This window comes from Alosa sapidissima, chromosome 4 (genome assembly GCF_018492685.1).
Source record: "Alosa sapidissima isolate fAloSap1 chromosome 4, fAloSap1.pri, whole genome shotgun sequence".
Lineage (NCBI taxonomy): Eukaryota > Metazoa > Chordata > Actinopteri > Clupeiformes > Clupeidae > Alosa > Alosa sapidissima.
In genome coordinates, this window is record NC_055960.1 from 37,379,305 (window position 1) to 37,392,669 (window position 13,365).

At 39.3% G+C, this 13,365-nt stretch overlaps 1 protein-coding gene and 1 long non-coding RNA gene across 4 annotated transcripts in view; one reads left to right on the forward strand and one right to left on the reverse strand.

The window, feature by feature from the left end:
- The window catches only part of LOC121707525, a 32,655-nt gene extending 30,023 nt beyond the window's left edge, over positions 1-2,632 (reverse strand). The window contains exons 1-2 of one of the 2 annotated variants that reach the window (XR_006031345.1): positions 2,467-2,632; positions 2,108-2,222 (exon numbers count right to left, since the gene is read on the reverse strand). This is a non-coding gene — a long non-coding RNA (uncharacterized LOC121707525). Of the gene's footprint in view, positions 1-2,107 lie in introns of both variants that reach the window. The other variant, XR_006031344.1, reaches the window with a different exon arrangement.
- Positions 1,446-10,686, forward strand: LOC121707524 (inhibin beta B chain). 2 transcript variants are annotated; one of them, XM_042090173.1, is made up of 3 exons: positions 1,446-1,516; positions 6,910-7,206; positions 7,782-10,686. In XM_042090173.1, exons 2-3 carry the CDS (start codon positions 6,969-6,971, stop codon positions 8,528-8,530), a joined length of 987 nt encoding a protein of 328 aa, XP_041946107.1. In that variant the 5' UTR covers positions 1,446-1,516; positions 6,910-6,968; the 3' UTR covers positions 8,531-10,686. The 2 variants fall into 2 exon arrangements, with proteins under 2 accessions (XP_041946107.1, XP_041946106.1); XM_042090172.1 differs by lacking the exon at positions 1,446-1,516 and having other exon boundaries at positions 6,304-7,206.
- Positions 10,687-13,365: the final 2,679 nt, after the last annotated feature.

The following is a 13,365-nucleotide window of genomic DNA, read 5'->3' on the forward strand; positions in this document are numbered from 1 at the left end:
TGCGCGGCGGTCATAACTATATCATTTATTTTACAATATGACAAGTTCTTCTCATGAGGAGGAATTCTACCGTTCAGCAATGATACAACATGGCCCATGCATAATGTTACCAGAATGGTATAGCCATAGGTTATAGCCTACCTGCCAGAGGAGTGTGAGGTTATCTATGAACACACAATGCCAACTTCAGGTTCAGGAAACAAAAACTTAGACAACTTGCTCAATATCTAAAACTTACTTTATGGTGATGCAACTGTGGCTATCATTGATCAATTAATCTGCAATATAATGCTGTAAAGCAAGCAGACACTCCAGAAGCCATGATTATCCCACAGACATGCTTTAAGATCAGACTTCTTTAGCTTTGGTGTATCCAGGGTGGTCAGCATTTTCAACTAAAATGTATAGCCTAGACTCTGTCCTCATCACTGAAACCTCCACCTTCATTGACGTGATTGTGTGTGGGGGGCATGAATGTGCATGAAGCCTGTGTTTAATGATGCTTAAAAAGTAGATTTGGCTAACTGGAATGACACTGCTTGTTAGCAAAGCCACCTTCATTAATTAAGTTTGTCTGTAAGTGTTTCAGAAAAATATAGGCTAATGTGGAACTCTGAAGGGCGTGTTTTCTTGCTGTGTTCATCATAGTGCGTATACCTCGTACTGTCCCAGACAGCACAACCACTGGTTGTTGGTGATAACTGTCATCTATGTATAGCCTAATCTTTCAGCATACAAGGCTAAATAGACCAAACCCCCCATCGATGGTCATTCCATTTTGCTGTGAAAAATTATGTAATTCCATAACTCCACAGTATCAGCTTTAAAGCCACCTACCGTGAAAGGTGATTAAGAATCACTGCAGGCTAAACTATCCATCACCGTTAATGTGGCCTTGTAATTAAGTGTTGGTGGAGTCACTCTCGTTTATATGTTCTTTGATAATTCTACAACAATGATTTTCCATTTTTACTGTTATTTGTAAAAGATAACATGCGATAGCATTTCTAACGTTATTGTTAAGAAATGTTTCCACTGGCAATAACAAAATGCTCTTCTATCTGCTTTTTTTACATAACGTTTACAAACACGGCTGGTAAGTCTGCAAATGAAGCGGAGCTCCACAAAATGCTTAGCTCATAAGTCGGCAAAGAAAGAGAATTAACCTGCTTAAGGTAAAACAGCTTACTGGTGACTGCAAGCTTGGTGAGCCAGTTGCTGCGTAGGCTACTGGAGATACTGGAATACCCTTGTGAAAATATGGCATGACTCACCATGCCGTTTTGCCTAGCATTTATGAGAAGTGGTTTGCTTTCACCCGATGGCGAAGGGAGATGGTCTGAGCGCACAAAACATTATACCACACCCGGCCACTTGTTGACATAGTCCAACTACAGTGACAGCCGTGTAGACCTACTACTATGACGGTTGCCACACGCGTTATTATTTCAATGAGGAAAGCGACAGGGATTGTGAATAAGACATCAGTAACAGGAGACAATCATTCAGAGCAGAGGTATAGTCATGGGCTTTTACCCTTATCAAGCATGACAAGCAAATAGGAAAAATGAGTTTCCTCTCATTATAATAACTGAAGGCAACCACTTCCACACATATAATGCAATTTGAGTTATGAAGTTGGTTAAACCCAGTATACCAACTGGCTCGTCTCCGATTAACTTACAAAAGCCAAACCTGACATCTATGTCTATGTGACGAACTGTGGCAACAAAATATCAATGAAATATAAAGCAAAGCAACGTAAGCTGGTTACCTAAGGAGACAGTCGTGGGTACGATTAAAAGGATCTGTGTTGTCTTTAAACATTACCATCGCTCTGAAGGAAGAGAAACCCTTGGTTAAAATGGCCCTCGCCATAAGTGTTGGCTCAATTTACTAGCTATAAGCTACCTAGCTATGAGCGCGCTATTTAAAACCCTGTCAAGCTAGCTAGCAAACCATCTAAATGAAAATACTTTGTGAACAACGGCGTAAGGTAATGTTAGCTTGCTAGCTACACCGCTAATGTTAGTCAGCCCCCCTGTTATCAGGTACATTGACATTAATGTAAAATAGACCATTTACTGCACTTAAACAGATCACTTACCTTTTCAGTACGCGCTCATGCAATTGAAACAAACGGACAATTTCAACTTCCCACAGGTCGGGATCCGACACAGGTGGCCGACTGACTGCTTTGCAAACAGTAAAGGTGCTGTGGTCTGCCGCGCACAAAAACAATAACGTTACTACTTAGCTAGCTAGCTTTGGAGCTAAAACAGTTAGCCAACCTCTAGGCAGGCTAATTAGCTAGCCTATTGTAGCTATACAACGGAGCCGGGGAAGACGCGGTGAGCAGCTTTTGGACGTTCTGTAGTATAACGTTGGTTCATATTCTGTTAGCAGAATGCCATCGTTTATCCTTAAACTGCTCCACTCAATAAATACAACCGTTCGTAAACATACCTAATTGTGTCGTTATCACATCACCCTGTCACTGACAAGCTAGCTAGCTAATGCAGTTAAATGGCTAGTTAGCTAGCTTGCTTGAGTTGTTATTCGAACGCAATACCCGACTGTCAAAAACAGCACCGCGTGGGAGGGACCGAAACGTCAAGAGAAGTCAAAAAGTGAAGACGCGCGTCTGCTACAACTTAATTAAATTAAATTGCACAAGCAAAACAAACTAATTTATCAAATGAGAAAAACAGATAAAACAGTATAGTGCATGGTTATGGTTTATAACCAGTCACTAATTTATTTTCTTTAGCCACTTCACGTCATTAAAACGTCTTGGACAGGTGTGAGGATTGTCCATAATTTATGAGATTGAATGATATTTGGTTATGGTTAAGGTTATGGGACTTTGCAGACGCCTTTGTCCAAAGCGACACACAAATACAAAAACAACATAATATTTAAAATATAACAGGGAACAGATTAGAATGTTGGTCAAACTATAATAAGGAGAATAGCAATAATAAACAACAATGTCAATTCAATAAATAGGCTAATAAAATAAGCAATGAAAATGAGGGGGAAAGCAATAATCAATCAATAATATAAAAAACAATGACATGGTAAGACTATATTAAGGAGAATATCAATAATAAACAATAATGTCAAATTAATCAACAATCTATAATGGAAATAAAACAATATTATACAAACCATAACGCATAAGAAGCGCTTAAAGAACTAAGATTACTATAGAACACTATTTCTAACCATATTGAAAAGTTATGAATGTATCTGACCTCTAACGACAAAGAGCTATAACCTACAAATCTTATACAGCTTTGTATTTTAGGATAAATATAGGCTAGGCCTACTAATCTTAGGGATATTATAGGAATATGGTATTTTGGTACATAGGCCTATATGACTGTTCCATAGGATCAGTAAAGAGGGCAAGGATACAGTTTTTCATAGAAGTATTATACACTATAGGCCTAACTGGAAATCGTATAGCCGGCTGCTATAGTTCTTTTATGGGACTAGCCCAGCCTACATAGGTTAAACATTCCCTAACAAACATATTTTATACTCTGCCTCCTCCAAGATATATTTTCAGTTAAATCGAAGGAATAAGAATAGAAGCCTATTGGGAAACCTCTGAAGAAAAGCTGACCCTATGCCCAGAGCGTATTGTCCAAGGTCCGGGAGGGATTACTGAGTAGTGAAGGAACATATCTGGCAAGGGCAAAGCAACTTGGTTGGTTTGCAACATATTAAGGCATCTCTTTTACTCTTGTTGATGGAGAAGACATTCTTCCTTTCACCTTTATTGGAGCATCCACACCATGACACACACAATGAAGAAATATACAGTATATATGGTTTGTGTATTTTATTTATATATATATATATATATATATATATATATATATATATATATATATATATATATATAGCAAATACACAAACCAAGCCGGAAACATAACCTCCCTTGGTATATATCTATTTCTCCCATACAATAGGCTATTACAGAATGGCATTGGCATGGCAAAAGTAGGCCAATTGATCCTAACCAAACTCAAAATAGGGCCATCCTCGTGTGTAAAGTGTGAAGTAAATGCATAATAGGAAAGGACATGTGAGAGAAAAGAGAATGATGAAGAAACAAATACCTGCCTGATTTTTATTTGAAGTAGGAAGATTTATTTTGCTGTTCATTTACATTTTTGTTCACTTTTTCCTCAAATGAAAAGCCTCCATGTGTCCATGAGTGGAAATAGTGAAAATGTCACATTTCAATGTTTTTATAAAACCTTAACACAGGGGGAAAATTTACAGATCCAAGCATTGATGAACAGGTATGATCAAACACAGATTGCACTATAGTTATGGGTAAACATGGGTGTCTCCAAATGGATAGTCTACTACTATTATTGTAGAAATGGAGCAGTACTTTGCTAGTCTTTTTGCATTTTAGTCCACACAGTTGCAGTCCAGGTAAACCAAGTTTGTGCACATGTCCAAGACCTCAAAACACAAGAGTGATTAATTAGCATTGAAATCCCAGGTTTGTAATACTGCAGCAAGTGGCTGATATTTGGTGCGTGGAGTTTGGAGTTGGAGTTGAAACAAAAGTCCATATACAAATCAAAAGACACACAGACACAGGTACAACAATAGGATGTTTGCATCATGTTGAGGGAACTGCGTATGTCCCTAATATTAATTCGTGACATAAAATTGCAGAGAAACACTTTGATTTATTTTTTTCTAAATAGTCCAATGTGGCTCTGCAATTAGGCTACCTGCATGATCTTGACACTTGGCGGTAGTAAAGTCATGTCAGACTGTGCGCATTTGGACATGGTGTAGGCTAGTTTCCAATAATGCTACAGGACAGCGAACTCAGACTTTGAATGATTCAAGACATTGAATCATAGAGTGGTAGTAGTAGCGCACAATTTTCTTGCAGGCACAGGCTAATCATTACATAGGCTACATTATGTTGCACTACGTGTATGGCTGATTATTTGCCTTTGTAGGTTACATTTTGCCTGTCTTGTAAGCTATGTTTTGTTTGTCATTGTCTTGTCCGTCTTATGCCTACGTGGCCTCCTTGTGTCCTGGTAGAAAGGGCACCTGCTGTAATTTGTCCCATTGGGCCAATTATTCGTACACGTTGCCAAACTACATTGATTTTTGATTGCAGACATGCTATGCATTAATCAAGCTTAAATAGGTGCAATGTTCTGAATTCCTCCAACAAATCTATCAGACAGCGTGCCAACGTTGTATCAACAACGCGTGCTCGATCGCCCGCTATTAGCGAACTATTTGGGGATGAAAGGAAGGGTCTCTGGGCCAAAGTTAAGTCATTTTGGACTTCGAACTGATGATGTTCGCTGACAAAGATGGCAGCTGGATGACATAGCCTACCACTCTAGGTGCCAAGTCATATCATAGTGCATGGCACTGATTGTTTTCTTAGAAATGAGAGAGCTGACGTGCACTGATAAAGAAAATGATGAACGTGCGCTGTCGAGTTTTTATGTGTTCATATCTTCTCCATAAGTTTTACACTCTTGAGAAGGTGTATAACTCTCTGTCTCCCTCTGTGTGTTTGTGTGTGCAGTGTCTATTATTTTCTTTTCTAAATAGTCCAATGTGGCTCTGCAATTAGGCTACCTGCATGATCTTGACACTTGGCGGTGGTAAAGTCACGTCAGACTGCGCGCATTTGGACATGGTGTAGTTTCCAATAATGCCCACAAGACGGCGAACTCAGACTTTGAATGATTCAAGGCATTGAATCATCTTCAGAGTGCACAACTTTCTTGCAGGCACAGACTTACTCATCATTACATACATTATGTTGCACTACAGGTCTGGCTGTGTTTTCCTATAGGATACATTTTGTCTGTTTTGTGGGCTATGTTGGTGTTGATTGCCTTGTCTGTCGTATACGTGGCCTCCTTGTGTACTGGTAGAAATGAGGGCATCTGCTGTAATTTGTCCCTTTGGGCCAATTATTCGCAAACGTTGCCAACCTACATTGATCCTTGCTTGCAGTCCTGCATTAAGCAAGCTTAAATAGGTCCTTAGTGTAATAGCCTGAATTCCTCAAACTTTATCCAATAAAACTATCAGACCAGCGTACCAACGTTGCATCAACCACGCGTGTTCAATCGCCCACTATTAGAAGAGAAATATTTGGAGATAAAAGGAAGGATCTCTGGGCCAAAGTTCAGTCATTTTGGACTTCGAACTGATGATGTTCGCTGACTAAGCTGCATGGCAGCTGGATGACATAGCCTACCACTCTAGCTGCCAAGTCATATCATAGTGCATGGCACTGATTATTTTCCTATAAATTAGAGAGTTGACTGGACGTGCACTGATACAAAAGACACAAGGATAAACGTGCGCTGTCGAGTGTTTATGTGGTGATATCTTCTCCATCAGTTTTACACTCTTGAGAAGGTGTATAACTCTCTGTCTCCCTCTGTGTGTTTGTGTGCGTACGTGTGCGTGTGTGAGTGAACACGCCAGGTCGCGTGTGTGTTGTGACTGTGATTTCCGTGATGCGGTGATTGGTACGTCCCTCCAACGTGTCACAACATTTGGTGGATTACCCTACTTTTCCTGCATCAAATACATAGGTACCACTCGTTTCGTTCTTTGTCTGAACCTGATCTCTACGGGGAAGCAAGACTCTACCTTAGGGCGCAACAAGTTCTAACTTGTGTGCTACTTTGACGACTCTGCCTTTTCGCTTGTATGCAGGGGAACATAAACGTGAATAAATCCCTACAAGCAGCATGTTGTCAGGATTGCATTGTATTATCTCTCTCTTGTCCGCTACGATTTTGCGCTTATTTATAAAGAAACTGCAGTGCGGAATGTACTCAGTGATGATAACATTTTTGCTACTCGGTGCTTTTGCGATTGAAGGACTGGGAGCTGCGGCAACAGCTGGAGCGACTCCCGGGTGCGCGTCTTGCGCTTTGTCGATGATGGAGAAGGGGTCGGAGGAGAAGCTTTTGATCGAAATAGCCAAGCAACAGATCCTGAAGAAACTGCATCTGAAGGAAAGGCCGAACATCACCAGCACAGTACCCCGAGCGGCGCTGATGACCGCTCTTCGCAAACTTCATGCGGGACGGGTGAGACCGGATGGGACACTCGAGCTGGAAGCCAACACACATTCGAGAGATCAAGCGTACGAGATCGTGAGTTTCGCAGATATGGGTAAGCATAAATAATATATTTCAATTGCTTAAAACTGTAGGCTGTGGTGTACTGGCCATACCATACAGGTAGCCTGCAATTCCCTGTGGTCCGTCCGTGGCATCTGTGGGCTGGTGGACCATGAAAAGAAAATGTAGCCTGTGTCTGATTTGATGGGCCCTCTGCCTCTTCTCTGCCTCTTCTCTTGCTAGAAGTCAAATCTGGAGCAAATTTATTTTCCAGTAAACCCTTGACTGTATGGCAAATATTTTGTGGTTGTCACCAACTTTCTGAATTATTATTGAACTGTTTATCTAACATAATATTTAATTGCAATGGTAACCTCATTTCACTGAAAAAAGAAATCCACACACCAAGGGCCATTTTTCCATACATCCATTAAAGTAGCCCAAGACTAAAAGCTTTTCAAGGATTAAGTCAGGACAAAGGTTTAACCTATGTACGGAAAACTGGCCCGGGTTTACAGGCCTACTTTAACTTAAACGAATGAACTTCAGTGAAGTTCTCTTACAGATTGCAAAAGCATAGGCCTATATACTCATTTCCTCACTCTCTCCCTCTCTTTGACTTCTCAGATAATGGTGGTGGTCAACCCGTCATGAGCTTCCAATTTGTGCAGGAGCAGGGGCACAGCGTGCAGGTCCTTCAGTCTAACTTATGGCTGTACGTCAAATCCGCCGACGTCGGCCAGATGACGGCACGCCTCTTCCTGTCGGGGCAGGCCGGAGGCTCCAACCGCACGCTGCTGCTGCAGAAGACCCTGGAGGTGCAGACGAGCACACCCAACTGGCACACCTTCCCTGTGACGCGCACGCTGCAGACCTTCCTGGACGGCGGCCAGCGGCGCCTGCGGCTGGAGGTGCACTGCGAGGACGACGGGCGGAACCTGTGCGGTTCGCACGACACGGCCCATCAGCCCTTCCTGGTGGCTCAGGTGCGTCTCCGGGAGGACGAGTCCAAGCACGCTCTGACGAAGCGCTCGCTGAGCTGCGGTGAGGACGTGAGCGTGTGCTGCAAGAAGGACTTCTACATCAAGTTCCGAGACATCCAGTGGCAGGACTGGATCATCGCCCCCGAGGGCTACCACATGAACTATTGCATGGGCCAGTGCCCGCAGCACCTGGCTGGCTCGCCAGGCATCGCCTCGTCCTTCCACGCCACCGTCTTCAGCCAGCTCAAGGCAAACGGCATCCATACAGCCGTGTCGTCATGCTGCGTGCCCATTCAGCGCCGGCCCCTGTCCATGGTCTACTTCAATTCCCAGCACAGCATAGTCAAGACTGATGTCCCAGACATGATCGTGGAGTCCTGTGGTTGCACGTAAACTAAGAGAAAAGCACAACAGAAAGATAAATAACTAGTACAGTAAAGTAGGGAAAGAAAGGGAGATTCAACTACATGCACAGAATGGAAAGGTATGCACAATTATATTTATGTACGTGACCAAACTGGTGTCAAGATGAGTTGTTAGAAAATTAGTCATGCAGTATTATGCAAATAGTAATAGAAGTGACTCATGACAGTGGCTACCTAAATGGGTCAAAGTTCAAATGGAAAGCCCCAAAGCCTTTGCATTATGCAGAGGTATACATTAATATTACCCTGATATAGCTATATTATTCTATTTTTAACTATTTTTGTAATGTTTGATACATGCAGACTGTAAATATTTTAAATACTGTAAGTTTTTAGTGTGGTGTACTGTATGCAGTGCAGAGAACTCAGGGAATCTGAAAAGGGTTAACGCAGACTCTAAACAGGTACACCTGAAACATGAAAAAAAAAACTTTCTGAAAGAATGAGTAAGATCAAACCAAATAGTCTTCTTTAACTCAAAATGTATTCAACACAAGTCTTCTTTCAATGACCATGTTTAGGTCATTGGCCAGGTAATCCTTTTGAATTTGTGTTGAGTGACACATTGTGGTATGTTGTCTGAATGTTCATGTATTTGTTGATTTTATAATGTTGCCAAAAGGTGAGTGGAACTTAGCTCAGTAGAGTCATGGCCATTTCAAACCTATTGCAGTATTAAATGAAGTGCGGAGGAGAAGCTTTTGATCAAAATGGCCAAGCAACAGATCCTGATCCCACAAGCCTAGTCACTTTTCAAGGGGCGATCGTTCAAATATTGGCCTAGTTTACACTTTTGCTATTTCTGATATCTGATCATAATATTCTTAACATTTTTTATAGATATATAACATCCTAGGATTTGACTGTCATCACTAGGCCTTGATAATTCATTTTTGCCTCTGAATAATATTGGATTAGAATTTAATTAATTTAACTGGATGGTACAGCATTTCAGATCGCCATCATTGAAAACATTTAGAGTAAAGTAAATAGGTACATGGGACCAACGAGGATGTTTTCAATATGACTGGCTGAGCTAAACTATATGGCTGAGCTAAACTCCAATCGACAGACGAAGCTTTGGCTCTTGTTCCTAAATCAATCAATGAGCCAGGCTCGCAAAACAAATCAACATTTTCATTTGAGTTAAACCAGTATTGAAAAGGAGCATAAAGTAGTATGTATTGCCAAAAGGCACCCATTGGCTGTTCAGTGGTTAAAATGATTTCATCAGCACCTACAGTACACTGTATTATTTGTTCAGATTCTTGCCAAAGGCAAGTTCTCCCCGCTGCATGAACTCTAGTTTGTTACTCAATGGCGTGAGTAAACATTTAGATATTGCCACAGTGTCTGTAAATTTGAAGGTCTGTGGGAAAAAGGGTCAAGGAGCATGTTTTATGGCATGTCGCTGTCTGACCTCTGAAGGGTCTAAAGTATCACAATGTTATAAAGCGTGACCTTGGCATTCATGTATTTTAAGTTGTGCAGATAGCATTTAGAGGACATTTTATACTTTTATTTTATACTTCATTTTCCATGCTGATGTTTATAAGCAATTACCCACAAGCCTTTCTTTGCTAACTGTCAGGAATCTAGTAAGCACTTCCTCGTTTTCTATAAGCACCTGCGGAACCTGGGCTTTGTTTTTTTTTTTCTAAGCACTTCCTGTCCCAAGTGTATGTATGACGGCGATGCTATGAAACTAGTGTCTCAAAAAAACCAAATCTGAGGTGTATCTTTAGCCTTTCGGTTGTTTTGTTGTATCATTCGATTGTCTTTGTCATTTATGCCACATATCAGTAAGATTCATTCTTACATCCACCAACAGGGTTGCATCAGCACTTTAAAATACCAATAATGGAGATTAACCTTAGATATTTGGGGTACCCATACTGTCAAGAACAGAGAAAGTCTTCCATTGTTTTTGATAAGCTTCAATGTTAAACATGTTAGGCTTCTTATGTTTTGTGTACTTCTTTTATGTTATTGTTACTTGATTTCAGGTTACTGTAAAATATGTTCTGACAACTGATACTTATTGAATCAATTCTTCAATCTGTCAATGTTGTATTATATTTTCTTACATTTAAGATGTAACAATTTGTTGCCATTTAAAAACTACTGAACAGTATCTTGTGATTATATTTAAATGTAATTACAGTATACAGCATGTAAATATATATTTTAATAAATATATTTTACCTATTAACACTATTTGAGTCAGTCTCTACAAGCGGTTTTGGGGAATTTACCATTCATCTTCAGAAGAAAATGGACAAAAAGTTTCCCAAGGTGTCTATGTTTCAAGAAGTAAAATTACCTATCAAAATCATCTAAAATTGAAAGTTTAGCATTCAACCATATATACAATTAAAATCTGTGCTTTTGTTTTTAAAATGATAAATCAAGACTATTTTAAACATGCAGCACAAATCTCATCAGCCAAGTTGTCATGATGCGTCCAACTCGGCACTTTGCTGCGGTTTTACGGCAGGCCTACTGTTGTGGGTCTGCCTTTGTTACTGGTTAAAATGATGTGTGCCGTAGTAGCCATGTGTCCTGAAGTAATCTAAAGCATTATGCCTTGAATCAAATTTATGTATATTAAAGTAACACTAACGTACGGCTTCAAAACCATCTGGATGGCACATGATAAGGAATAGCATGTGGCGCAACTGGCTACAACGCCCACACCACATTTGAGTCCAAGTACACACAGGGACCCAGTTTCGAGTCCGACCTGGGTCATTTCCCGATCCCATCCTATCTCTCTCTCCCACTCACTTCCTTTCAATCTCTAACTGTCCTCACAATAAAGGCAAAAATGTCCCAAAAATATGGAATAAAAATATGAAGTTGAAGGGGTAACCAATACTTTGAATTAGGGCTGAAAGAAAAAAGAATCAGGATTTGACCTATTAGCAAATCGCAAAGGCTGCAATTAAATAAGCAGCTAGGGACCCAGTAGTGGTCAAGTGGGCCGTGGCTGAAGTGCCCTTGAGCAAGGCACCTAACCCCTCACTGCTCCCCGAGCGCCGCCGTTGTAGCAGGCAGCTCACTGTGCCGGGATTAGTGTGTGCTTCACCTCACTGTGTGTTCACTGTGTGCTGTTTGTGTTTCACTAATTCACCGATTGGGTTAAATGCAGAGACCAAGTTTCCAAATTTCTTATATATACTTATATACTTATATATACTTATATACTTTCTTGTTCATACATAATTTATCATCAGTAAAGCATTTGTTCACAGTTATAAATGGTTTGTTCATAGTAAATAATCCTATCCAAAAAATAAGTTTGTAAGTACACATAATTTACACATTGTATTTATACATAATATGTAATGAAACAACCACTTATAATGAAATAATTTTCTTATTATAAACCAGTTGCAACCTATCACAAAATGCTTTGTTCATCATTTGTAAAGCATTGTTCCTATGTTAATTCTCATAAATAAAGTATTTGTACACACAGTTATTAATGGTTTGTTCATAGTAAATAAGCCTATCTAAAATATGTTTATGAATTATTGTTAATACTTAATAAATTATGCAATAATATTTTGTTGATGAAGTAATATTTCCATTATTTAATAGTCACATACACATGCACTAATGATTAGTTAGGGTGAGGATACATATTTTACAAACCACTTCCTAATACTATGATTCATGATTAACTCAGGAGTTACAAGTGGTTAGTTAATGATATTTTGTGAGCTTATCTAAAGTGAGGACTTTCTATGCCTTGCAACACATTTTCAAATGAGTTGTAAAGATTACATTCACATTCATTCATTTAGGAAGTGGTTTATAAAATATGTATCCTCACCCTAACTAATCATTAGTGCATATGTATGTAACAACTGTTAAATAATGGAAATATTACTTAATCAAAAACATATTATTGCATCATTTATTAAGTATTAACAATAACGTATATACATATTTTAGATATAGGCTTATTTACTATGAACAAACTATTTATAACTGTGTGAACAAATGCTTTACTGATGATAAATTAGAAATTACTAATGATGAACAAACCATTAACTAATAAGTAACAAAGGCTTCATAAATTATGAATTGTGTGTAGTTATTATAAAGTGTTACCCATACAGTATATTTTATTTTTATTATTCATGTTGTCCTTGTATGACAGACAATCAATCAAGCTCATCAGTCAGAGGTACCGTGCTCCACATGCTAATTAATCAGATGTGGCCCATCTTAAAGCTACAGTATTTGGATGCAATTTGTACATTTGTTTTTATCCTTGGAATAGTAGATAGCGCAGTTCATATTGTGTTATCTTAATTGGTAATGCTTCAACATGTTAAACTGAAGCTTGACTTCAATTGAAGATTCACTGTGTAATACATACATACATACATCGCAAATTAAATCACAATCACATCTGTCATAAAAAGTTGCAATTAGATATTTTTTCTAAATCATTCAGCCCCACTTTGATTGTTGATATGAACCAAATATCAATGGCAAAGTAAATTGTTGGAATATTACACATACAAACACTACAATTTTGACACAGACCCTTTTCATCACAGTAATTCATTGGTAGAACATTTTTAGTAAGTACAAATTTAGTTTGCTGAGCATTTGTATTCAGAAATGAGATACACCAGTCTCCTCCTACAGGTTAAAGAATTAAAGAGCAAGAAAGTGTAGTGGTAAAAGAAGAAAGCTAGGTGCGCCCTCTAGTTGCCATCCATACTAACAACACTAGCATAGGAGTAGCTACCACACAGCTCAAATATATTGCTTAAATACAATACT

Excerpts from the sequence above, each read along its gene's own strand:
- LOC121707524 (XM_042090172.1), top strand. The coding sequence starts at position 6,777 with ATGTTGTCAGGATTGCATTGTATTATCTCTCTCTTGTCCGCTACGATT. Across the intron at positions 7,207-7,781 it reads CGTGAGTTTCGCAGATATGG|ATAATGGTGGTGGTCAACCC; the intron begins GTAAGCATAAAT and ends TTGACTTCTCAG.